Source organism: Trachurus trachurus, assembly GCF_905171665.1.
Source record: "Trachurus trachurus genome assembly, chromosome: 24".
NCBI classification, from domain to species: Eukaryota; Metazoa; Chordata; class Actinopteri; order Carangiformes; family Carangidae; genus Trachurus; species Trachurus trachurus.
The window spans coordinates 27,579,473-27,606,874 of NC_139910.1; the positions used below are offsets into that span (position 1 = coordinate 27,579,473).

Sequence of the window (27,402 nt, forward strand, 5' to 3'; positions counted from 1 at the left end):
ATTGGCACTATACCCCACTCTCCCCTAAGTGTTGAGGGTGACAGCCGGTACACGTGTGAAATGTTTGTTACTCATTAAACACAACAATGCTGATCAAAGTTCCTCTGCAGCCGCTGTCTTCACGGGCATGTTGACAGTGGCATCAGGCAACACGTCGCTTCTCCAGTAACAACATGGGCACTGGAGACACTCTGAAGAAGATTGCTGTGCTGGTTGGAGTCTTTGCGGCTTTGACGGTAGAGTATTTGAACTTAAATTTGAAATTACACACAGAAATTGAAAAATTGTCTTTGTGGATGGTTAACCAGTGTCTCTTCTTGTGTGTTAGGTGAAAGCTCTTCCGACACCTACTGGTTGGTTTCCATTAACCTTACTGATCATATTCATACAAAACAAGCTCCTTTATTTGTTCATCTTTAACTCTAAACTAAACAAATGTGTATCCTCCAGGTGATAATGCAGATGCAGGTGAACTGAGTGATGACATACTTGAGATCAACAGAGGTAATTGTTTAAAACTTAAAAAAAATCATATATTCATCCATGTGAGTCTTCTAACTAGCTCCTCTTTTTATCCTTGTGCTGCCTTTTATTTTATTCTATCATGTGTATGCTGTATTTTGTATCACACTCTCATGCTGTATTTATTATGTCCACTGTTGGGTGAGTTTCCATGTTGTTTTTATGTATGTATGATGTGGTTCTTCTATCTGCTGGCTGCACAACAATAAAGACACTTTGAACCTTGAACCTCAGAATATCTGATAACTAATCTTCCACATTTTCAGAGTTAACCCACCTGTTTGAGGGAGACATTGCTGGGGATGTAAGTACAGTATACAAAGCCTGTGTAGAGATGACTTTTTTAAATAAGAACATGAAAGTGTACAGGTACTCCCTCTGAGGTTTGATTGTGTCTTGCAGCACAGCAGAAATGCAATCCTTGATGAAACAAGAAGATGGGCGTTTCCCATCCCCTACATCTTGACTGATTCTTTAGGTATGCTGTGCATAGTAATGAAGTCTGTTTCTACCAACCTAAAATCTGAGTAATGTGTACTGATTGGGACATGCATTTCTATTTCTTTAGATCTAAATGCCAAAGGTGTGATCCTCCAGGCTTTTGAGGAGTACCGTTTGAGATCCTGCGTGGACTTCAAGCCATACGAGGGAGAGAGAAGCTACATCTCCTTCACCAAGCTCACTGGGTGAGATGCAGGTTGCCAGATTGTCTTTGAAAACCTGGTTATTGCACAACTTTTATGGGCCAAATTGTCAAGTCATCAAAACCAAGGATGGAAGAACCAAAGATTAGGAACTGCTGCTGTGATAAAATGCTATTTAAAGCTCATTACACAGTGAAAGTGCCTTAGATTTATTATTATTACATTTTTCGATTTAATCTTATCAGATGCTGGTCATATGTTGGAGACGATAAAACGGGCCAGAATGTGTCCATCGGGGCCAGGTGTGACACGAAGGCCATCGTGCAGCATGAGCTCCTCCACGCTCTGGGCTTTTACCACGAACAGTCCCGCTCAGACAGAGACGACTATGTCAAGATCTGGTGGGATCAGATTGAAGAAGGTGGGTCAAAATGATCAGATCATTTCATTCAGAGACACAGCCTTAGACATACTGAGGTATGCACTTAAGAAACTCAAGAATCAAATAAACATAAAAGAAAAAATTCACATTTCATTTATATGGATCTGTACACCAAGACAGTCTCATCATAAGGTCCACGTTTAACTAGATAATCAGTGACATGTTCATGAGGTTGGGTGGATTTTATTTTTTATTTTTTTACCTTTAGTTGCTGAGTCTGATGATTATATCACTAGTGAAGCTGGACAGAATGACATAATAAATAAAAATAGCCATGAAATGAATCCTGAAATAAATAAATCAGGAAATAAATGTAGACATGTATATGAATAAGTGTAATATTTGTTTTTATTCAGTCATTATACTTTTTAAAAAAAGTAACATTTTTATTGATTTCCAGGGACTTTTATTTCCTACGGCCACATTCATTTCTTTCTGGAGACGTTTATTTCCAAACACCACGTTCATTTCAAGCCCTGTTTATTAGATATGTGGACAGTGACAGTGTCGTTCTCTCCTTACAGGGAAGGAGCACAACTTCAATAAGTATGAAGATGACTTCATCACTGATCTGAACACGCCATATGACTATGAGTCAATCATGCACTACAGGCCTCTGTCCTTCAACAAGAACGAGAGCATCCCCACAATCACCACCGCCATACCATACTTCAACGAGGTCATAGGCCAGCGGCTTGACTTCAGTGCTGTCGACATCACCAGGCTCAACCGCATGTACGACTGTGGTGAGTAGTATCTCCTGCACATGTCAAGTTTAGAGAAGGTTCATGTCCAGTTTGAGACCCACGAAGAGTTTAAAAAACTGTACATCCTTGTTTATCAAGCATAATCTATCACATTATGGTGACATGGTGACCGTAGCTTTCAGATGTGAGTATTGTGCTGTAGGAGCTCATTTACATCACATACACTAATGTATGTACATGTAAAGTGGAGTTGAGGGGCATGAAAACAAAGCTAAAAAAAAAACCAAACTTGAATATTGGCCAAACATTCAACAAAGGGATCAAAAATACAAATAAATGCAAATAAATTCTAACTTCCCGTCCTTTCTGTCCACACTGGAAGTAGTAATGTGTCACATTGTGTAGACTGACAGCCTCTCCTTGTCACCATGTATTTGCATTTAAGCAAATAGGGTCCTCTATTAATTTACATAGTGAATTGTCCTGACACGCAACACCAGGATTATATCAAAAACCACTGTGGCTGATCAGAATGTGTACTATGTTTTCAGAGCTGTTGGACACCATGCCTTGTGTCTCTTCTGGTTTTGTCATATGTAAACACTGGGGCAGAAAGTCTAGTTAAAAAAAGCTATTCAAATGTTTAATCAAGATCTTCAGCTAGGGAAAGACAACAATATGTAAAAGACAACAGGTCCTCTGAGCAGCTATTTGTTTTCAGGGCAGATTGGCGCCACAGTGACTGGGCGCATGACGTCTGTCCGACTACCCATTTCTCCGACCATACATTTCTTTATTTTTGCGTCCATTAGCCCGACCTCCCACTTCTCCGACTTAAGTAGCCCTAACCCTTAACCTTACCCTAAACCTAACCTTAACACTGTAGAATGGGTAGTCGGAGAAATGAGCCGTCGGACTTTTGGGCAGTCGGACTGACGTATGCTCCCCACAGTGACTCAGCAGAAGGTGATAAGATTGACTAGGGCTACCTCGCTAGCATGCTAATTTTAGTAGAAGAAAATTAGTAATAGAAATAGAAGTTATACGAGGCAAGGCAAGGCAAGGCAATTTTATTTGTATAGCCCGTTTTTACAAACAGTTTGTCTCAAAGGTCTTTACATGGTATCGTAGCAACATCCTCTGTCCTTAGACCCTCACATCCACTGAGGAAAAACTCCATGGAAAACCCTTTTAACAGGGAAAAATCGGAGAAACCTCAGGGTGAGCAACAGAGGAGGGATCCCTCACCCAGGACGGACAGACATGCAATAGATGTTGTCACAGACAAGAAAACAGTTTACAGTTTATGTCACAGAATGTGCAAAATATGGAAATGTTAGCAGGAATTTATGAAGGGGGTTGCTTTCAACAAGTGGAAGCAGTTCTTGGTAAGCAATGACGTTTGATGCTGAAATCACAATTCATTTCTCAGTATCAGGTAATTACATGAAAGGTTTATTGTTGTGATGTGATTCAGTTTGGATTGTTATATTGTGTTACACCACAAGGTGTCGCTGTGTGCATTGGGGGCTCAGAGAAGTGGGGGCTTCTGGGTAATGCTAGTATCGTTGTGGCTAGTTGAAGAAGTAGCAACAGTATGTTTACGTGTTGACTAACTGTGTAGCTCCTGAATAAAACCGAGCGTGAAGTTACAGCAAGTGAGTCCGTGAACTTCATGACAATTGTTATAACAATATCTTTTCACGTTATAACGTGAAAGTATCACGTTATTTCCAAGGGGGGAGTTGTGGGTTCTACAAGTGAAGACCACTTACACGTTCAAAAAGCTGCAGTACCCCGGTGGCCTCTGGGGGCTGGGACCAGAAGGGAGCAACTCCAATTGAGCCCCATGTTAAAATAGCCGACTTTACAGCTTTAAAAAAACATATTTACAGCCTGGTACATTTTATTTTTTTGGTCTCTACCAATATTTTCAACCCCCGCACACACTCTGAGGGGGGTGAATTTTTTTTTAACTCTACCGTTTTACTATTATTAGGTTTAAAATTCTTGCCAATTAGGGCGCGGAAACGTTGAGTGACAGGTCCGAGCAACTCCGTGGACAGCTGCTTCGAGGCCAGTGGGCGGGTTCTCGGCCGGCCAATCCAACATGGCGCTGTTCAGGCCGCCATATTTGAGTCACAGAAACGACTCCCCAAAACCAATGGGTGATGTCATGAATGCTACGTCCATATTTTTTACAGTCTATGGTTAATTCAAGATATGAAAGTATCACGTTATAACGTGAAAGTATTATGTTATTTCATGATAAGATGTTTTCACGTTATAACATGAAATTATTAATATTTTTTCATGCGATAAAGTACCTATTGAGATCCCCATAGTTTATCCAAATGACGCCTGTTTGGAAGTTTGCTCCGCCATTCACGGAGCAGTGAAGCTCTACCTGTGGAGCTGCTAGGCTACCGCCGCACGGTGGATCACAGCTGGGCTGCTGTGGTGGTCGGCCGGGTAACCTCCGCTGTCATCCCGGGCTCCCCCGGCATGACGACGTAGGTCATCCGGCCAACCACCTCAGTAGCTCGGCTGCTGCCTCTGTGATTGTCCGCTTGTGCGGTGGTAGCCTAGCAGCTCCATCTAGCTGATAGGTGCTAGGCTACCACCGCACGAGTGGATCACAGCCGGACGGCCAGCTAACCTACGCTGTCAGCCCTCATGTTAGACTGTTTAGATCCCCAATATGTGGTTATTTTTATCCAAATGACGCCTGTTTGGTAGTGAAGCTCTACCTGTGGAGCTGCTAGGCTACCGCCGCACGAGCAGACCATCACAGAGGCAGCAGCCGAGCTACTGAGGTGGTTGGCCGGATGACCTACGTCGGGGAGACCGGGATGACAGCGGAGGTTACCCGGCCGACCACCACAGCAGCCCGGCTGTGATCCACTTGTGAGGTGGTAGCCTAGCAGCTCCACAGGTTGAGCTTCACTGCACTCCAAACAGGCGTCATTTGGATAAACTAACCACATATCTCAACCAGGGGCGGATTGGCCATAGGGAGTACCGGGAGTTACCGGTCACTAATGGGCCGATAGACGGCCGTTTTTTATTTTATTTTTATTTATTTAACTTTTTTTTTTTTTTTTGCCATGACTCGCCTTGCCTAACTCTCCCGGCCCAGGGAGAGAGACATGCATCAGCTCGGCCCACAGTGCTCAGCTGCAGACACAGCAGAGAGGTGACGATTGGCCTAATGGCTTGTCTACCTGGCCCAATGGCCCTATGAGAGGCTACAGAGGCCCAGGAGTCCCACCCACGCATGTTCTAGACCCCCCCTCGTCCAATCACTTTTAATGATGAGGAGTCATGATGAGAGAGAGAGCGAGAGAGAGAAAAAAACAACACACCAGCGCACAAAAACGGAGAAGAAAAGTAAAAAAAAACGCAAAGGTGGTGCGGAAAAATTGAGGGAAAGGAAAATTAAAAGAAAAGCTCTAGCAGCACAGACTGCTAAAAGTACAACAATTACGCAGATGTTTGCTGCAGGGGCCACCTGGCCTGGCCGGGGCTAGAAGCACCGATGCTGCAGCTTCAGCAGCAGGTCCTTCACGTGAGTCTGAAGGGAGTGAAGCTCCCATTACCAGTGCCCTTATGGTGCAGAAGGAGGCTGAAAAAATAAGTGTTGAGGAAGACTCTCCACCATGTGAAGGAGGTACAGTAGTGATACCGTGTTAAGCAGGTAGGCTATGTGCTTTCCAGAATGGTGTGGATAAACATTCATTAAAATACTGTCCAGAACGGTTGCTTAACTGTCTATGAACTTAACTTGACATAATAAATAGCAAACTCTGGATGGTGTGGTGATTTACAACTAAATCTAGTTATCTAAAGTATTGGAAAACAATAACCATATTCATATACTATCCTGATTAATTGATTAGTTGCTTTTATTAAAGTGCTAACATGCACCTTTCTTTGTGCCCACTCCAATTTGGTCATGAAGGACATTGAGCTAACAACTTAACAAATATGTAGCTTTAGCCTACATATTTTTTCAGTCAGTGTTTATGGTTTATTGTCCTTTCAACAGTTTAACATTATACAGTTAAAATTAATAAAACACAGATTAACTACTGTTACAGTAAAACAAATGCATACATATTACTCATGATGCAGTACACAAATTACAAGTATTTCCTGTCATGCTTCATTGTCTATACATTATGTTGAGCTGTACTGTACTGTACATTCTAAAATAAAATTAGTGTTTGTCAATTTTTCAGATCATTATACTATTGTTTTCCATACTTTAGCCAACTAGCCAAAGTTCTGATCGCATGCAGACTCATTATGTGCATGTAATCTTGTTCAAACTTAACCTATTCCACACTATTCCTCTACTTTGTTGGATATTGTATATTGTTTAGTATAGTGGTGTTATTAAGAGCTTGTGTGTACATCAACGGTGCTAGTTTGCACAATATCCGCACGCAGATAGTGGGCCGGTCTGGACCAAAAAGTCCAGGGCCAAATTTTTGTCCCAGTCCACCCCTGATCTCAACAGGTACTTTATTGCATGAAAAATATTGATAATTTCTTATAACGTGAAAACATCTTATCACGAAATAACGTAATACTTTCACGTTATAACGTGATACTTTCACGTTATAATGTGAAAAGATATTGTTATAACAATAAACCTTTCACGTAATTACCTGATACTGAGCCGGTTTTTTTTCTCTCTCGGTGTGACAGCTCTGCGCTTCCATAATGTTGACTATGTGGCAATAGTTTTCAAAAAGTTGCTTTAACATACTCTGACCTGAACCTTTGCTGGTAAAACCAACACCTACATAAATACAGTAAAGGGTGGCTAGGGAGTTCATCATATCCTGTTACTGTCTTGATTGGTTACAGGCAGGTGGTACTTTAGGTTTTGTGGGTTGACTGTTGATGTCCTTTTGCAGCCAGCACACACACTCTTCTGGACCAGTGCTCATTTGAGTTGATCAACATCTGTGGGATGATCCAGAATGAACAAGACAACACAGACTGGGTACAGACGTTGAGCAGTCCAGCTGATACCGATCACACCCTGGTGGGGCGCTGCAGAGGTATTGGAAACATTTCCTAGGTCATAAACAAAAAGAGTATAACAAACGCAAATCTCAGGTTTTTTTCACACAAATACATTCAACACATTCAGGAAACCATATATGAAATATCTTATTGATTGTTGACTAATGTCTATCATGATTATTATTTTTCTCAAGTCTTTGATATTCAATGTTGTATGTTGATTGACAATGATTTAAGGCCTTTTAAGCCCAGGCATTTCCTCCATTATTGTAACTGTGTAAATAAACTAAGTCTTATTTAGATCTACTGTATGTCAGAAGATAAATAAAGAGAATAGGTAAGAAAATAAGTACAATTCTCTTCACCTTGCACTGTTGAATTAACTACCATACCACCCATGTAGAGGCTACAGTCCTCAATGCAGGCGTCCCCAGTTCGAATCCCGCATCGGGCAGACCTTTCCTGCATGTCATTCCCCCCCTCTCTGCCTCCCCCTTTCCTGTCTATCTCACTGTGTGCTATCAAATAAAAGGCAAAAATGCCAAAAAATATATATATATAAAAAAACAAAACATGAATAACTGTTTTATTCCTACCAGCACTTTTACTACTATGACAAAACCCATTATCAGAAAATGTAGCGACCCATGCTTCTCTTCCCAGACGCTGGCTACTTCATGAAGTTTGACACATCCTCTGGTGCAGTTGGCAGCAGTGCCTTGCTGGAGTCTCGTATCCTCTACCCCAACAGAGACGAGCAGTGTCTGCAGTTCTTCTACAAGATGACGGGAGAAGCTGGGGACAAACTGGTGATATGGCTCAGGACTGATGACGGCACAGGGACTGTGCGCAGTGTCAGGAAAATCCACACCATCATTGGTAAATGTTCTTATCGATAAGCTATTACTTCCATATTTGTCAAAGTTTTTTTTTTTTTTTCCTGTCCCATATAGTATGAAGGTTTACTATGACTCAATTAAAACACAAACTGCAGGAGTGTAACTACCTTACCTGCCTCTTGTCTCTCAGGTAATGGAGATAGTGCCTGGAAAATAGCCCATGTCACTCTGAAGGTGACAGAAAAGTTTCGCTATCTCTTCCAAGGCATCAGAGGATCATCCAATTCCTCGGGTGCTATCCTAATTGATGACATCACTCTTACTGAGACTAGTTGCCCCAGTGCTGTGTGGCAAATCCACAACTTCACCAACCTCCTCACAACCACTTCCCCTGGCACCCCGGTTAAAAGTAGATGCTTCTTCACCTCAGAGGGCTACTCTTTTGGCATCAGTATTTACCCCAATGGAAGAGACGGTGCCTACCAAGACTATGTCGGCATGACCTTCCACCTCTGCAGCGGGGAAAATGATGCAGTGATGCAATGGCCGGCCCAAAACAGGCAGGTGACCATCGTTGCCATGGATCAGGACCCTGATGTGAAACTGAGGATGTCCTCTACAAGAAGCTTCACCACTGGTAATGGCATTGGCCACTGAAGAAATGGGACATTGACTAGGAGGATGATAGGGGCTGATTCATCTAATTATAAAGCCACCTCTTGTTAATGAGGGATGCCCCATGCAGTCACAAGACTCTGTTTTCATGAGTCACAATAGTGTTTCAGCTGACTTAAAGGGATAGTTCAACATTTTTGGCAAATTGCCATAATCCCTATAGTCATAGCAGTAGGTTCGTTACCTTTAGTTGTCGGTGCAAGCTATTTTTAGAAAGGCGGAGCAGAGCCGCGAGCTGCTCAGAGCTACGCTACGGAGGCTCATGGGATTTCATGGTTTCCCTCATCAAACTCATCAAATGTAACGCGCAACAGCGGCTTTGCATGAATTTGCCTCAAAAACAACTCTGTCTAGTAATGTTCCGTTATTATCTCATAGCGTGGTGAATGTGCAGGTCACAACTTGTCCATCAGAGCGTTTTGGAGTTGTTGGATTGTGTATTTGATGAGTTTGATGAGGGAAACCAAGAAATCCCATGAGCCTCCGTAGCGTAGCTCTGAGCAGCTCGCCGCTCGACACGGCCGATCTAAAAATAGCGTACACTGACCAATTTGCCAAAATGTTGAACTATCCCTTCAAACATGTCAGACAATGGCTCTGACACCTGTCTTTGTTGTAGCCTAAATGGAACAGTTCAATTTGAACTCTCTGAATGATCTCAGTCCTGACATCTTGTTTCAAGTATAATAATGTGTGATTATGTAACAACACAGCTCAAATGTATCTGAAAACCTGAGAGCATGTTGAGTACATTTTTGCCTGTTCCTCTGTTCAGACACTCATGCCCGCTGGAACAAGCCCACAAGTACTTCCGGGGCAGTGTGGGATGAAAACTGCAATTGCTATCGTGGTGGAGAGTTTGGCTGGAGCACGTTCATGTCTCACAAGCATCTGCACAGACGAAGCTTCCTCAAGAACAACGACCTCATCATCACGGCTGACTTCAATGGTGAGAAGTGGAATTATCAGTTGTTTTACCTGCAGTCAATTCATTATTACACATTCTGACTGAAACAGCAAATACCTGTGCACTTCACATTACTCAAAAAGGTTTTGTTTGTTTGTATTTTTTGTTAGACTTGACCCACCTGATCAAGAGTGAAGTGCCTGTCCAACCGGTTGCACAAAATAATGGCATGACAGATGAGGAGCCAATCAATGAGGTAGAATTGAGGCCCGAGGCTCCAAAACACAGAGAAGCACGTGCTGCCGACCCCTGTTACCCCAACCCTTGTTTTAATGGAGGAGTTTGTGTGGAGAGCGAAGGCAGAGCCTCATGCAGGTATGTGTTTTGTAGAGGAGTAGACATCACTAAAGACTCCATGGTGAATATCAGGCTGTGTCTTCATAAATATGATGACCCTCTGACTTTGACATAAATTGCCTCCAATCTAAAACATAAAGAAAAGTTAAAAGGTGATAGCAGTAACCTGCAAGTAAAGTTAGAATGTAATTTATAGTAAAAAGCCTCATAACAGCTAAGAAATAAGAATAAGAAATAAGATACAAATAAACAATGCCTTTCTGCTTTTCAGATGTGCAACAACCCAGACCACCTATTACAGTGGCAAAACATGTGAGCACCTGAACATGGACAGAGGCATTCTGGGAGCTCTGATCGGTGGTGCAGCTGGGACGGTGGTTCTGACACTGGCAATCTTCACTGTTGTAAGGAGAGCTCAGTGAAACACATTTTTTGTAGTGGCTTTATTTCCATTTTTCCCCTCATGGTCGGTTAATATTCCATTATAAAAATAAATCTAACCAATAGTGGTGCAATGAGGAATACTAAGACTTTCATAGAAGAAACTTCAGCACCATTGTGTCAAATGTGGTTTATTTCGACAATAAACATAATCAAATGTAGTCTGATAAATTAACTCTGTTATAAATTTGTAAATTTGGATTGAAATATCTAAATCGAACATGATGTGAAGAACAATAAAATACCTTATTTTCCTTATCTTTATTTTATTTGGCGTCATTACATTACATTTGAGATTTATATATATATATATATATAATGCTTACAATCCAAACATACAGGTTATGGTTCATGTGGAAATAGTACCCATTTACAGACTTTAAATAAAATTGTCAAACCAAGCCAGACACATAAGAGAGTAGGCTATGTATTTCCCTACATGGTCAGCATTTGAAGTCGGCAACAATGCACAACATATTCTATTAAATAAAAGCTAAAAAAAAATCAACCAGTTTTTTTTTTCTTTTCTTACTACAATCATTAAACCCAATGTAACAGTCTGTGAAATATAATCTAACATAAAGCAAACTCTATTTCATGGTCTCTTGAAGGCTACAAGTGGAGCTGTGTACATGTGCATGTGAACTGATGTTTCTGTCGGCACCATCTGAAATATAGAGAAGATGCAGTGATTGACAGACCCATTCCATGGTACTTGGCATAGCCAATCAAGCTGCTAGTTGCTGCAGTTATTGCAGCAGCATTTGCCACTGGACGCTGCTGCACAATATATGCTATAATCATAAAAACACATAATTTATCCTGTGAGATATCCCAAAAACTATAACTGTGCAAAAAACCCTGGTGGGGTAATTGACCAGAAATCTTTCAAAAAAATTGACCCTGTAAATGATAGAATCAGTATCTCCTAAATCTACCCATTTCTTGTATGTAAGTAGGCAACAATGAGCATCTGTGAACTGTAAAATGTAGCATCCACTGATGTGTGTGTGCATGTAGATGTGTTTATGGGGCATCTGGAAATAGTGTCCTCAGCCAACAGTCTGCATGTAGTTGGTGTTCCGTGTGCTTCTTCATCTGGAACTGTGAGCATGTTATCATTCAGCTCAAAGCTTTGTGAACAAGTGATGCTCACATGCTGGTGCAGGAACCCAACCAGCAGCTTTTAATAGCCCTGAAACGTTATGTTTATTGGAATTGTGTGAAGATGCACAAATGGATGGACGACAATACAACAAGACTGACCTCAGATTTCATTTGTCTTTTGTGTATGTAGTAGAATTAAAATTCTTCGTGCTGGTACCCTTTCCTTTTGATTTGGCCTGAGGGTAGAAACAGAGTCAAATAATACACATTATCATTATATTGTGGTGTAGCCTAATTTTGGATAGACATTATTGGTGAACTTACCATTATGAGCTTCAACAGTTCCTCTCGAACCTGTTAATAACAGCACAAATGGATCGCTTTATAAGGTTTTTTGGTTCTAAATGCATTTTTTTTTTTTTTTGGACCCCAAGGCCTCAGACCATGGCACAGGATTTCCAGGACGCCAAGGCATTAATGCTTTGTTCACTTGGTGTACTTATTATTGGATTTGAGTTCAATCATATCGATGGACATATTGACACAATACATAAAGTGTGATTGATATAACTTTGATAAAATGACAAACCTACCTTCTGCTCAGCAATACACCCTGTTATCAAAATGAAAAAGCCCTGCAAGAGAAGAGGAAGAAGTGTGAGATAAATCAAACCAATGCAGGAAATTGACTTGTTCACCCAATGCAGTACAATCTACAGTGAAGTTGTAGAGGTTTTGATTGTGGACGTTTACATGTGCCGTCGAATAGGTTAAACTGTCCTCTGATAATTACCTTACATTAAGTGTTGCCAGTGAACACCTTTCCCTTATATGCAATCATGTCAACTATACTGTACACTACATGGGATCTGGTAGACACAAATACAAATTCCTAATGCTGACAGTCAGATATCACTATATTGAGCAGTGATCTTCTGTCACTGCTTGCAGGTGTGGATAATAACAACCGGGGAAGCACTGATCTAATACATCATTGAGGATGTTGCATTGCACTCATGAAATCTTGCTGGACCTTACAGGCATGTTAAAGATTGGATTAAAATACACTGATGTGCACTAAACTGCACTTGACAAAAAATAAATATTTTTTCTCTGAAATTAAACTTGCAAAAGTAATCTACACCCACTGTTCTCTAATTAATAAAACAAACATTGTTTTTGTAGATTTTTTTCAGTTCTATTAACATGTAAATCTAATTAATTCAAAAACTGAAAATGTCATACTGTGACCCTTAAAGGGATAAGCCAACATTTTTTTTTTTTTTTTACGTGTCTTGCCTCACTCCCGAGTCCATGACAAGCAGATAGACACCATCCTTTCGCCTGTGCGTGCAGTAACAAGGAAGAGCCCGTATCGCCCGTAATTAGCTTAGCTCAAACGCTGGAAGTGTATAGGTAGTGTTAGCCTGCCTCCACCTAAAGTCATCAGAGAAACTCTTCAGCAACTCTAAATGGAAACCGGCGGGCCGATCTTCGTCTCAGAGCTGACAAAACTCTCCGGTAAGGCATCTTGAGCGGTCAAATGCCGGTAACGGGACGAGATTGGTCAAAACAGATGGTTCAAGCAAAGACGGTTTATTTTGGTTCAAGCTAGCTACATCGAGGGTAGGTTAGCTTCCTATTTCAAAGTAAAAGCACAAATTCTATCGTCATGGTTTTCTGTATGTAAAGGGCGAAATGGGTGTTTTATTTTGTGAAAGTAACCGGAAGTGCGTTGGTCACAACGGCTAGCTTGAATAGCGCCGAATTTGTCCGAACAAAATTGTAAACAGCTGGTATTTAGACAAATTAACGACACAATGCTGATCTAAATGGCTACTTTCTCGCCTAAACATGTTTGAAATGTTGATAAAGTGATATATTTACAGAGTTTAGAGCTAAAATGAGATCAGCTTCTGACTGCTGATTTTGGCTCGGGTAGGAGGCAGGCTAACACTACCTATACACTTCACAGCGTTTGAGCTAAGCTAATTACGGGCGATACGGCTCTATCTCCCTTGTTACTGCACACACAGTTGAAAGGATGGTGTCTATCTGCTGGTCATGGACTCGGAAATGAGGCAAGACACGAAAAAAAATGTTGGCGTATCACTTTAACCTGCAGGTTTCATTTGTGAAAAAGATAGTGCACCCTAAGTTGTAGGGCAGGTATTCAGATAGGAAATGTGTTAATATCAAGATTATGCTCAGGTGGGTTGCTTTCAAATTACCTGGAAGGAATTGAGGATGACGAAACTGTAGTTGGCAACCTGATGCATGGGATCGTCCGGTTCCATCATGAGCAGAAAGAAGCCAATGATCCATGTCACTCCAAAAACAGGTGTTAGAAACACCACCACTTTAAGGATGCTCTTGACTGCATCCTTTTCGTCTGACTTGCTGTCAGGGATCGAGGACTTCATTAGAGTAACGATGACAACCACCATGGAAAAGAGATTTGTCAAAATAACAGTTCCCACAGGAAGGAGGAAGGCATGCATAGAACCCTCCAAGAGTTGTTCATAAACCAACCAGCAGGTGTCCCTATTGTAGTAGCGTTTGTCTGTGTATTTGGCATACACATAGCTGCATCCCACTATTAGAATTGGGCAAACATAACCCACAATGCTGGAGAGGAACATGAAGACCCTTTTCCTCAGTGGGCTGAAGACAAAGATGAGCTGGTGGACAAGCATGACACTCATGCACAGCATCCAGCTGAACATGGCCAAGTAAAACAGATGCTTGCATACGGTCATAACCAGGCACATGTTTTCAGAGATGTGTTCAGGATAGCTGGAAGCCAAAAAACAGCAGTTGGCGAGCAAAAGGAAAACAGCAATGTTCACTATTGCTGTGTGACGGAAGTGCGAAAGATTGGTCTTGACCACAGCAGACCACACCAGAGCCTCAATGATGAGGAAGATCAGCAAGGAGCAGACAGAGACACCAAGGCCCACACTGGTGATCATGTCCAGTACCTCAGTGGATATGTCGCTTTTGGCCATGAGGACAGAGAAAGACGTCAGGTGGTTGCACTCACAGCTGGTATAGTTCCCTTGACTAGCATTAAGAACGCATCCCTCCTGTGACCATTTATTGCTTTTGGTGTCCCAGAAAACACAGAGGGGTGTCCTGCGACCATGGTCCTCAATGGGGAAGTCCAGTTTAATTTGCAAAGATGTATCGTTGCCTTCCAGGGTGGCTGAGAGTAAAAGACTTGTAGGTGTTGTCTTGGGGACGTTGTTTTTCAGTTTATTCATAATATTTTTCACAGCAACAGTTTTCATGGTTCCTGAGCTCTTGTTTAGTCTCACGCCGATATCAAACACTTTCACATTACAGTCTTCACCCGTGCAGACTTTGAGGTCTAAATTCGGACTACTGAGTGTGGTGGATTTCTTTACTTGGATATTTTTCACCAGACCTTCCACAGACAATAGATAAGCTGATGACATGTTTTGAACAGTTGATTCGTTGACCCCAGTCCAAGAGTTGTTCAACATATTACTCGCTGCATCCATAAAGTCCTAAGAGAGAATAAATACAAGAGGGAAAAATCTATTTATTCTCATACGTCACAATCATAGTCTTACCAGAACCAATACCATAATCATTTTAAACTAACGATAATAATAATAATTCTCAGCACAAAAATGTTGGGCTTGTCATTACGATCATTTAATTTTTGTGACCTTAAGGGTATAATGTGTAGGAATTCCCCCCATCTAGTGCTGCGGTTGCATATCTGAACGTTCTTGATTTGGTTGCATTCACGTGAAATCGGGCAGACATCAGACAGACAACAGATGCTGCATCTAACAGGATAAACAAGCGTCTATGTAAACAAGTGGTCCGCCAGCACGAGGCAAAACAATACAGGCGTGACAATATGTTGTCATGGTGATGTGGTATTGTTTTACCGTCTTTCTCTGGTGGAGTAAAATGACATCCGGTTGGTTTGCCGACGGCCGTCTGCCTGACTGCACCTGAATGCAACACCAGTGCCTCCGTCCTTCCTCACACTACACAGTGGTGACAGTTTTAACAGGCCAAGCCCAGAGCTCCGCTGAGTTTCTATGGTTACCTACGGTCACGCTGCCACTCAACGTAAAAAGTGGCGATGCAACATGGCCGCCTCAGTTCGGTGCATCACCCACTTATGTATTTGTAACGACTTGTAACAACTCATTCTAAGGTAGGAGAAAACTTTCATTTGTATGCGGGTGTGATTCCACTTCAGTGAAATACGTATTTAGGAAAGCCAAATAAGTTACATAATGGGGCTTTATGCAAGCCGCTCATGCTTGAATTTGAATCTGTCAACTACAACCACCTCTTACTGTATTACATGACCAAATATATTACAGAGTTTATGTGACAGCAAGTAAAGAATCTCCATGACAACTGAACAGCTACATCTGCTGAGAAGGGTATGATGATGAAGAGTCTGAGTAGGACTTTGTGTGCTCTTTAACAGTAAAAGTGACAATAATCATTGGGGGCTCACCGGAAAGACGTCGTCATCCAAGGCAGTAGTTTCTGATCCATCGGCCATCACACTCAGAATGTTGATGGAGGCACTAATGTCTGCAGTATCATCACTAGATTCAGAGGAAAATGAAGAGCTGCTCTTAAGTCCTCCAAATATATCCATGGCCACTGTCTGGGTAGCCCCCAGCCCCATTTTGAATTTCTAACAGAGAAAAGCAAAGTGTTTCCATATAAGTGTAGAAGAAGAAGCTAAAGTGCATTGTTATGAAAAATGTGGGTGGGGTTTAAACATTTATGACCAGGAATTATAATTTCAATCTTTAAACTCAGTGGTTTTGTGATTTTGAAAATTACAGTACAGACACACAACTGATATACAATAACATATTCTTCAGACCCCCTAAATATATGGCATAACTCTATTCTAACATATTTTCCAAGGATCTTTGAACAAGCCACGTACATTTTTGTTTTAATGCATGCTTATACCTGGAGTGATTACAATTTAAGATAATTAAAAAAATAGCTTGAATCCATAGGGGCATCCAGGCCTCTAGGTATGTTGCCTATAGTTGGAGTTGTTTGGTGTATTTTCAGCTTGGTTTTAATTGGCTTCCTTCCTACTCTCTTCACTACACTGTACACAATGTAAGGGTCTGAGAATTCTAGCAAAAAAAGTCAATAAATTGGCAGAATCTTATTGATAAGAGCAAAGAGGTGTAGCTTGATCTCTTGTGCTGTACATTTTCAATTAGTGAATGCAGGACTTTATAGAACCATTCAGAACCATGAATGTACAAAATGTTAATAACATAATAGATTTTAAAAAAAATCAAATAATGGCATGGAAAGATGATAGATCAGATAGAACCGAAGTCTCACTCACGTCAGCTTCATTGAAAACTTTGTTCAACTCCTCTTTGATGCAGAAAGAGAACACCGGCTCCCAGGTAGTACCGCCACAAGTGCGAGACTTGTAGCCGACCCTGCCCTCTGGACATATTCGAATAATCACTGTATCTTTACCTGGGGTTTTAGGCCAAGGATCATCTTCTTCGCAAAATTTTTCACCCGCTTGAAGAATAATATTGCAAATTATTGGAGGATGCACAAGAAAACAATGCAAATGGGTGCAAAAAAGTATTCTGACAGAGCAAGAAAGTCATATTAGACTATGAATTAGATTGTGTAAAAGTGTAAATGCAGTTAAAATAGTTGTATTTAAAGAATCAGGTACCATAGATTACTGGGATATCCACTCGTGCCGATTTCGTTTGTTTTTTTCTGTTTTTAAAAGTGACATTTACATATTGTGCCTCAAGTGTTTTCGTGCATTGGATTGAAACATTGAAGGAATAGACCAAGGAATCATTCAAATCTGTAATCAAAGATGTTAGAGTTAGGTTTGTGTGTCAATTTTACATGTTGCAGCTAAGAGACGGAATAAAATGGACGGACAGATTTGTCTTACACGTATTGCTGAGAGAGTGATTTCCTTTCCCCCTGAGGCTCCACCACACAACAAAAGGCTCTGTGCTGTTTTGGATAGTAGCAGTGACACTGACATTGACGCTTTTTTTCCCCTCACAATCCACAGTGAGAGGGTTGATTGTCAAGCTGATCTCATCAGGCAGGAGAGCCACACTCAGATGTGCCTTGGCTATGTGCCTGACAGCGTCCTGCATGAATCCACACTCGTATGTACCTGCAGGAAACATGTAGATGACATCAGAAATTATGGGCTGAATATGAATATGATTTCTTTTTCTCACAGATGTCTCAGATCACCAATAGATTTGTTTTGGATGTAAACATAGTTAAAGTAATGGTTCAAATGGAAATGGAAATTAAATGAACACATGCTCCACCCATTTCCGGATTGTCCAGGAGATAGGTGGAGTCAGACACTGTCAGGATGGCTGTCTTCAGAGGACTATGGATGACATCTATGTGGGCTACATCTAGCCTATATTCTATGGTCGTGTATGTATGTATAAGCAGAGTATGTGACTACACCGTGGCAAACAAATTAATGATATTGATGATGATGTTTGGTGATGTCAATGATTGGCTGTACAAGACCATTTCTTTTAAATGTGTTGTGTGGTTTTTCTTCCTTAAAAAGTGATCTACTCAAAATCTGCACCAATTACATTACAACTTTATCTATCACAGACAAAATTTCAAATTTCCAGTGGACACTGATATCCTGCCGATAAGTTTCATTACTGTAAATCTTTTTTTTTGGTAATTACAACGTTGACCAAATAAATACAGTCTAGACAAACACAGGGATATTTCAAACTTGATTTCAGTTTAACTTCAGGTATATTGTGAAACCTCTCCACTTGCCTTCCCATAAGCCAATCACATTCTGAATTGTAAGAGCAACACAGGATCTCCCGGAGGTACACATGTCACTCACTGTCACCACAGTGCCATCGTTGAGTTCAAAGCGCTCATTTGGCCTGCTCATGTTCCATCCTGCAATGTGTCCGTCCTCCTCATATGTGCAATTGAATTGGACAGTGGACCCGTAATTCACTATAGACCCTGGGGTTTCTATGGTGACCATACCTGTATGCAGAAAGATAAATAAATGCACATCAGTAATTATGATTAGTCATGAAGAGGGAGGTATAGCCTTTAAATGGGTGATCTATATGCATCCAAGACGTTGGTCTAAAGCAAGATACCTGTCCAGTTCAGCAGTGCATACTCACGTGTCCCAGTCAGGATCAGAATTGATTCTGGTTAATGTGGAAAACTAAAGGTGGGTAATGTACATCTGTTGTGGATATCCATGAATACTGACAAATTCTTCCCCATTGACTCCATACGCATGATCTGATATCACCAAGTAATTAACAGCCCAGGAGTGCTGTTGTAACCAACCGGTTAGGTTTAGGGTTAGGGTTAGTCCTGGGCTGTTGTTTACTTGGTGATATCAGATCGTGTGACTCCATACTATGACAAACTTTTTATTTTGACATATTTGTAAAGACTACACATCTGAATTTACTATGCAAATTTCCATGAATTGTAGAACGTTTACGATCCCCAAGATTCAAGATTCAAGATTCTTTATTTGTCACATGCATAGTTAAAGTGTACACTTACAACAAGCAGTGAAATGAAATCCTGACTACACCCCCCAGACTGTGCTGTCCCTCAAATAAAAACATGTTAAAAGAAATTGTAAATATAAATAACAAACTTAAAATATAGACAAGGTTAGAAAATAATTTCATTAGTGCAGCAAGTAGGCATTTCAGTATAAAAACATCCAAGTTTAAAAAGCAGATCAAGTGCAAACCAAAGGGCAAAAGGGTTAGAGAGATAGAGAGATGCTCATGGCATGTTCTGATTCAGGAGCCTGACAGCTTGTGGATAGAAACTTCTTTTCAGTCTCTCTGAGATCCACATCATGGTCTTACAGTCTCATATAAAGGTGAGTATCACCTTAAAGGACAATTCCAGGCAAATTCAACCTGGGGCCTTTCTAATTCCTAATATTTTAGGTCTAAAAGAAGGATTCTGAAGATTTTTGTTTTAATTGCCCCTGTTATGCAGTAGTTCTGTCTGTCCACGCACGGCAGCGTATAATGGGAGCTGACTGATCTTCCCTGTTCAGGCTGTTTACATCCCTCAAAGCTGCACATTTTTTCCACGGACAGCGTCAGATGGCGACTCAAACAAACACCGAGGGGTTTATCTACTTCAAGAAAGCCGACATGTTTGTAAACAGAGCTGTAATAGAAAGTCTTGTGAAGTCTCGCGTTGACACGCTCAGTATGTTTACGGGCAGAATAAACAATATCCTGTCATATGATTTCCATGTTTTGGACAGCTCTGGATCTGGATTTCCAGTCATTGAGATTGTTAAAAAATGTAGTTGTTGTGGACATCAGTACTAACTGCAGTTTCCGGCAAATCCACAATCTTTCTGTTTTAAACACAGGTCAGGAAACAGAAAGTGAGAGAAATGTAATGGAAGGGTTACTGATGCATTACTGCCACACCTAAACCTAAATCTAAATGATTCCAGGTAAATCAGTTTTTACTGACCTCGAGTGTCGACAAAAACCACAGGGTTACTGGGCCAGTCCTCCACTTCTTTCACTATTTTCTGAAGACGAGAACTCTCAAATTTGACCCTGACGACTGCTTTAAAGTCGGCACTTCGGGCCCTATGAGATTCAGAAACAATGAAGATAGGTGGTTAATGGCATGGACAACATTTTATGTTGATTGTTTTTGTTTGTTTCAGTGAAGATATTATTAATGTGTTTAGTTTCTTCGTCAGTAGATGTTCTAAAAATTACTTTCATATTTTACTAATTTGTAACAGTAAATACAATTGAAATGAAATAGATGTCTGGATTGATCTTTTTTTAATCTGAAGTCGAATGATAAATTCTCTAAATGTATCAAAATAAACCAAGTAAAACATCTTTAATTTAGAGAAAATCTAATCAAGAAAGAAAAGATAAAATCTAATCAATGAATCTATGTATTTGCAATATAAAATACCTGTTCTCAGTGATGTTGAAGCACTCCAAGCCATTCAATTTTTCAACCGCCGCTTGAAGCTTTGAAAAGAAATAGCATTCAGTCATTCATTTTTGACTTATTCTATGTCCTTCAGTGGCACAATTTTTTTTTATCAAAGCAAAGTGTACCGTTGTGGTTGTGGAGGCATCCCAAACGGCTGAAGTCATCAGTGTCACTGATCCATTGATCGTAACTGTTAATGGCAATGGGTGTCAAATCTAAGAAAAAAGTAGTAGGCTATGCACAACAATGGCATGCCAGAAGGGCAAGCAAGGCAAACAGTGTTTTTTCCCCAGTTAAAGCTAAAAATAGATACCAATCTGATCTCACAACATCTCTGTGTTGATCTGTTGCCTGTTTGTATTCATCCTGTAGTTCATCACCCACTTGTGGCAGCAGCAGGGTAGTAAAGCTATAGCCTGACCTCCAGCTGTTGTGTCTGTCATTTCTGTTGTACTTTTAACAAAGGTTAGAGCTCGTCAAGCGGAGGGGACGGCAGTATACTGCAGCATAATATGCATGTGCAGATATGTGTGAAAACTTAACATGTGCCTATAATGTTGAGATGTAAACATGCTAATTACACTGATTTATCAGAGATGTGCAGTAGGTTTAGGAGGTTTCCTTGTTCCACCCCACTGATATGCTTTAAGGTGGTCAGCCCTATTCCAATACCACATTCATTTACAATAGACAACAAATAAATTAAGACTAGAACAACTACAAAAAAGAGGAATTTGTCACAATTCTTGAGTGATACCTGTGACTTTGGGGATGCAGAGTGGTGCGATGTAAGTCACATTTTTTTTGCAAGTAGTGTCTCTGCAGCAATGGACAGCGTCACACACTTCGTTGCTCCAAGCGAATCCCTCAGAGCAGTTGCAGTTGAATGTTTCACCAATGATCAGGCAGTCTAAAAGGTGTAGCGCAGTTATCAGAACATTACTATGATGACAAAAGGTCCCTCAATCAAAGTTAGCTACTGAAAAGCAACAAAGGTCCATAGTTAGTATGATTATAAGCTCAAGAGAATACATTTCACATTTTAGGTTTAGGCAAAAAAGAAACAAAAGTTTAAAAAAACAACAACTCAAGAACAAACCTCAATGAATGGATGTAAAGAACACTACTACACTACTTACTACTAATGTTCTTTCTGCCTCTCTCTAAGACAGCATCAGCATCAAACTTGATTTCACAATGTTACTTCTAGACTGGTATGGTAAAACTCACAAATCACAATGTATTTTCAGCTTCAAGTAGCGTCATGCTTTCTATGGTCTATTAGAAGAAGATAACCCTTTTCAGTAACACTTTACTTGAATAGGTATTCATAAGATTGACATAACACTGTCATAACCATGACATAACAGCTGTCATAAACATCAATGAATACTTATGACAGCTGTTGTTAAGTGTCATTCGGTAAGTTATGTCACTCTTGATGCAAAGTTGAAATTATTATGAGATGTAATGAGAACTTGACGTAATTTTTAAAGTTTGGCAATTAGGTCTGCTATGACAGTTTAAATTGTCTTTATGTCAAGTTGTCAGAACAAAAACATCTCAAACAATGTCAACTTTGCATTAAGTGACATAACTTACCAAATGACACTTAACGACAGCTGTCATAAGTATTCATTGATGTTTATGACAGTGTTATGTCAATCTTATGAATACCTATTCAAGTAAAGTGTTACCCCCTTTTCTAACCACTAGCATCTAAGGCACAGCAAAACCTGTAGGCCTATCTGCTTTTCATTTTGTTTTTGGGGAAGTTGGTGTGAATTAAAGTGTCAGTAGATTTTTCTATTTTATATAGAAGTAGGCCTTGTTTTTCTAGTGGCATGATGTTACCTCAGAATGATTTTGTTGAGAAGACAGTCTTGTTCTTTAGGACTGTGTCTGATTGATCAAAACCTAGTTGTAATTATCCAGTATGATTTTTCTTTTTTCTACGAAGCAAACAAAATCAATTTCATGATTGACAATTCACTACAAAGGCTGGCCTTTTTTTTCCTTCTTTTTTTAACACATGAAGATGTAGGCAAGTTAACACTTACTTACCTGAGTTGGATTGTAACCCAGTGTTAGTGTTATTACATGAGGTATTTAGCTTCACTAAGCCTAACTACTATATGTACCCATCCTAACAATCACCACCCCTCCCTCAAGCTGTCACAATCTGAAACAACTGCAGAGAAAAGGAAGTGCCCCATTATGATACCTGCTGCCACTTGGCTTTCTATGATGGTCACTGTTTTGCCTGCCACTGTGAGACCAGTTGTCGAATTCAAAACTGACAGGAGAGTCTGGGATTCCAGTGTGACATTGCTCTCCACCATCAGCTCAGCAATGTAGACATTTACTGGAACATAATAATGATAAGAGAGAAAATAAGTGAAAATAAAGAAAACAACCATGAGGGTGGTCATCTTGGTGATTACTTATAACTACACCATCTGAATTACATTTGAAGTGCGTAGTAAGGCAAGGAAAGACAATTTTATTTGTATAGCCCATTGTTACAAACAGTTTGTCTCGAAGGTCTTTACATTGCATCCTCACAACATCCTCTGTCCTTAGACCCTCACATCCACTGAGGAAAAACTCCACGGAAAACCCTTTTAACAGGGATAAATTCAGAGAAACCTCAGAGTGAGCAACAGAGGAGGGACCCTCACCCAGGACGGACAGACGTGCAATAGTACGGTCTCTCAGTGTAAAGCCTTATCACATCAAAAGGAATTGGTTGCACATGGTTGCAAAATATTTGGTTCTACAACCTGGCTGATTTTGCATGCAACAATGTAGAGTGCAATTGAACTTTTACAAACTGAGATGATTTTCTTATTTTTTTTGTAGAGAAGACAAAACATATGCAATAAAATACATTTTTTCATGCATTTCCCAAATCCAATCCTTCCAACTTCACAGGGCTCCACCCAGGCCAAAGCCACACCACTCTGCTGCCATTTTAAAACACTTTAACAAACCAAAACTATTTCCATCCAAACAGACTGTTTTAACTCTGTATCAGATATTAGCTCTGTAGGCATGTGTGAGCTAGTGTAAACAGAAAGTAGATTGTTTACTCTGTTGTTGATTTAATGTATACAATTTTATGCATGAGAAAAATCAAAGAGCTGCAGTATCAAAATGCAGGATTTAACTCCTCAATACTTGCCATCAAAGACAACCAGGTCAGTCCAATCCAGATATAAGCACAGCAGAGTTTCAAGCTAAGATGGTCTCATATAGCCTATAAATAATAATAATCAACTTCAGAAAGAAACCTCTATCTGTTCCTCCTATTTTTGCTCAAACTGTTGAAGTTGTCCAGCATCACAAGCAACTGGGGACATTGATTAACAACAAACTGACATTTGACTCCAACAATGTCTCTGACCAGTGTTAAGCACAGTCATCAGTCCTCTAACCAAAAAACATGTTTAACAAACCCAAAGACTCCAGAACAACAGACCAGAGAACTCTAATTTTTATATAGTTGTGTGTATTTCTAGTGAGTCAAGTTGTTGTATGCTATTAATTTCCTGTTGGCTTTGCAATGAATTGTCCCTTTGAGGTTAATAAAGACCTTACCTGTGGGCTCTGCACATCCATGGCTCTGCAACTGCCAAGAAGAAGTAAACAACAGTACAGTAGCCGACTCTTTCTGTTGTTACAGTAATTCAGTAGGCATCAAATAAATCATTTTTTGAGCTCATAAAAAAGTCACAGATACATATATACAAATATGTTAAATAAATACATTCTTTACAAATGAGATTTTTGTTAAATGAATAAGAAGGTATGTGTACGGAAGCCCAGAACGGCCACGTCCATTTTTTTTTCCATTACCGTTTTCTCGTGGTAACTACTTATTATTTTGTTATCTCGATATAACAAAGACTGTTTTCTCGTGATAATGCATTCATTTATTTTGTCATCTCATTATAACACATAATGACCCTTTTCTGGTGATAACGAAATAATCATAGGATGTGTTGACATGGTTGCCTCGCAACAGGGTTCACTGGTTGAATGCAATTGGTTAGCCACTGTATGTTCAGAGCAAGTGGCTAAAAAGGCGAGTCTGTCGCAAGTTAACTCAACTAATGGTTTCTGTTGAAAACACACATCTAGAGATATAATAGAAGAGTTGTTTCCATGGGATAATTGTCCAGAACCATGTGTAGAACTCAGATCAGTGTGAGCTGATTTATGTCGTCTGCTTTCAGGCTTCAAGAGCTGCCACTAGCGGTCTGGGTTAAATAAACCCAGCCCATCCAGTAAACATTAAGTATAACTTACCGGTAAGTTATTGTTGACAGCTGAATCAGGCTCAGTATAAGTGGACAATAATCACACAAGCAAGTAGAGTGGACTGGAGTTAACTGCCCCATGCTCGAGCTGAACAGTACATTCCAACGGTGGAACTGTGATTCCACCAGTGAACCCTGTTGTTAGGTATAATGTCAACACATTCCACCATAAATTAAAGCAGAAGTAAGTGATATATTTGTGTTAATATAAGTCTTAAATAGTTCTATCTTCCGACAGCAATCACTTACATAGAGTGTTTGGACCGAAACACGGGTCTGTCAGTCCCTCTGCTCTGCTCTGAGCCGAGGAGAAAACTTTTCTCGTATCCTACAAGTTTTATCCAATGAGGAGAGAGAACGGCATGAAGGGCTGTGTGTGCAGGGACGAGGACCAATAGATCCATGACGAGGGCGGGGGCTGCTAACTCCATCGGCTGACAAGACGTTATGGTGCGTTCAAGGCAACTCGTAACTCGTGTTTTTCCGACCTGTGAAGTCGTACCAGTTCGATCTGGTACGAGTTCACTTTACTTACGATTTGTTATCATCGGAAAACAGACTTTGTGATAACGACATAATAAGTCGCTATCACGAGAAAATGGTCATTTAAAAAAATATGGGCGTGGCCGTTCTCGGCTTCCGAATGTGTGTGTGTGTGTGTATATATTCTAAACTCTACATTGTCTACACTACAATTGAATGTTAGATTGTAAAAAAAAAAAAAAATGAGCAAATTTTAATTAGTGCCTTGCTCTGTCATGTCCAAACATATACAACACAGACTGAGATGAGCATTTACCTGAGAGAGGATGAACACAGCTCCGATCAGAAATATTAACACCCTGGAACACATTGTTTATCTGTTGGGAAACAACATATCACATAAACTAGTATCAACAATTATGGAACATGCAGCCTGCTAATACATCAAATACACACTCACCGAGCACTTCATTACACCTGAACACCAGTTATCTAATCATGTGGCAGCAGTGCAATGCATTAAATCATGCAAATGCAGCAGAAGATTCACATTAAACGTCAGAGAGAAGACAATCTGCTTGTGAAGTGTCCTTGGCCAACAATCTGAGGACTGTTGATGGCCATATGCATCTCTTTATGGCCACAGTTGGACCATCTCCCTATGGTTGCTTCTGGCAGGATGATGCAACATGAACACCAGTGACCTGTCTAGTCTGAGACCAGAAGAACATCTTTATGATGTGGCAGAAGGGGAGACTGGGCAACTGATATAGATCAGCAGAAACAATGTCATTCAGTCATGTTGACATGGAAGAGAATTTCAGAATAAAGTTGCCAGCATCTTGTGGAATCAATGCCACAAAAAAACAAAACAAAAAAGAGATGCTGTTCGAGAGAAAAAGAAAGGAAATGCTCGGGTGTTCCTAATAAAGTGCTCTGTGAGTGAATGTACATGCAGTTATTAACATTTGGACAGTAATCAGTTAACTGATCCACTTTAAGTCTCAAAAGTCTTCAATCAGCACAATAGGGACTTATACCCCACCTACAATCGCTCTATATATTTTGTTACTTTATCCTTTAAAATCATTACTACAGCTTAAACAATGTAACTACATTAACTTCTGTCACAGTATAACATTCAATGATCTTTGCAACATTAACTTGCTATTGTATGTCAACACATCAATATCCTTTTATGAGACCATAATGCACAGCTATGTGTGCAGCTCATATTTTAGGAAGTCACACTTGTTTGCATCACTTTGCATTTGAACTATGAACACAAACAAGGAGGTGGTGGTTTTCAGTTTCTCCTAACAGTGCACTGTTCATTCCTGCCCACATCCGTAGCACAATATAGCCAATAGCCTTTTGATGTGGTACAGTTCATGGCCACCTCATTTTCTTGTTGGGTAGGACATGGTGTCCTTTTACCCAGTGTTAAACTGTGGCCATGTAACACAACAGCACTGCTGTTCTCTTTATATTACATTAGAGGCACGAACAACAAGGGTCAAAATGACTGAAACCATTCTCCTATTCTCCTGTTTGGGATTCATACAAAAGCCCATCATAAACATGTTAACAGGAATGTCTTCCAAACAGCCAAGGCAATTGTATTATTGTAAACCTTCCTACTCATAATAATAATAATAATAATAATAATAATAATAATAATAATAATAATAATAATAATAATAATAATAATTTATTTTGAGGGTTACAGTGTCAATTAATGTTGGAAGTTTTGATATGGAGACCTTTAAACCCACCTTTTGTTCTTAAAATAAATTAATGAATACATCTGAAAATACTTACAGATTACCACCATGTTTGAAAACAGGTAAATGTAGTTCTATTCATAT

At 40.1% G+C, this 27,402-nt stretch overlaps 2 protein-coding genes across 2 annotated transcripts; one reads left to right on the forward strand and one right to left on the reverse strand.

Annotated features, from left to right (window-relative positions):
- Positions 1-173: 173 nt before the first annotated feature.
- Positions 174-10,552, forward strand: mep1a.2 (meprin A, alpha (PABA peptide hydrolase), tandem duplicate 2; the record flags this gene model as incomplete). The annotated part of the gene is made up of 14 exons (XM_084000802.1): positions 174-236; positions 329-353; positions 451-504; positions 789-826; positions 925-1,000; positions 1,091-1,208; positions 1,412-1,587; positions 2,133-2,354; positions 7,241-7,387; positions 8,016-8,231; positions 8,382-8,828; positions 9,642-9,815; positions 9,944-10,148; positions 10,402-10,552. The coding sequence occupies 14 exons, from the start codon at positions 174-176 to the stop codon at positions 10,550-10,552; spliced, it is 2,112 nt and encodes a 703-aa protein (XP_083856928.1).
- A 1,293-nt stretch (positions 10,553-11,845) lies between these two features.
- On the reverse strand, positions 11,846-26,006 carry adgrf3b (adhesion G protein-coupled receptor F3b; the record flags this gene model as incomplete). Its single annotated transcript, XM_084000803.1, has 10 exons — positions 11,846-11,914; positions 12,003-12,032; positions 12,272-12,313; positions 13,910-15,208; positions 16,189-16,374; positions 17,059-17,246; positions 17,761-17,877; positions 22,954-23,094; positions 25,851-25,911; positions 25,995-26,006. The coding sequence occupies 10 exons, from the start codon at positions 26,004-26,006 to the stop codon at positions 11,846-11,848; spliced, it is 2,145 nt and encodes a 714-aa protein (XP_083856929.1).
- Positions 26,007-27,402: the final 1,396 nt, after the last annotated feature.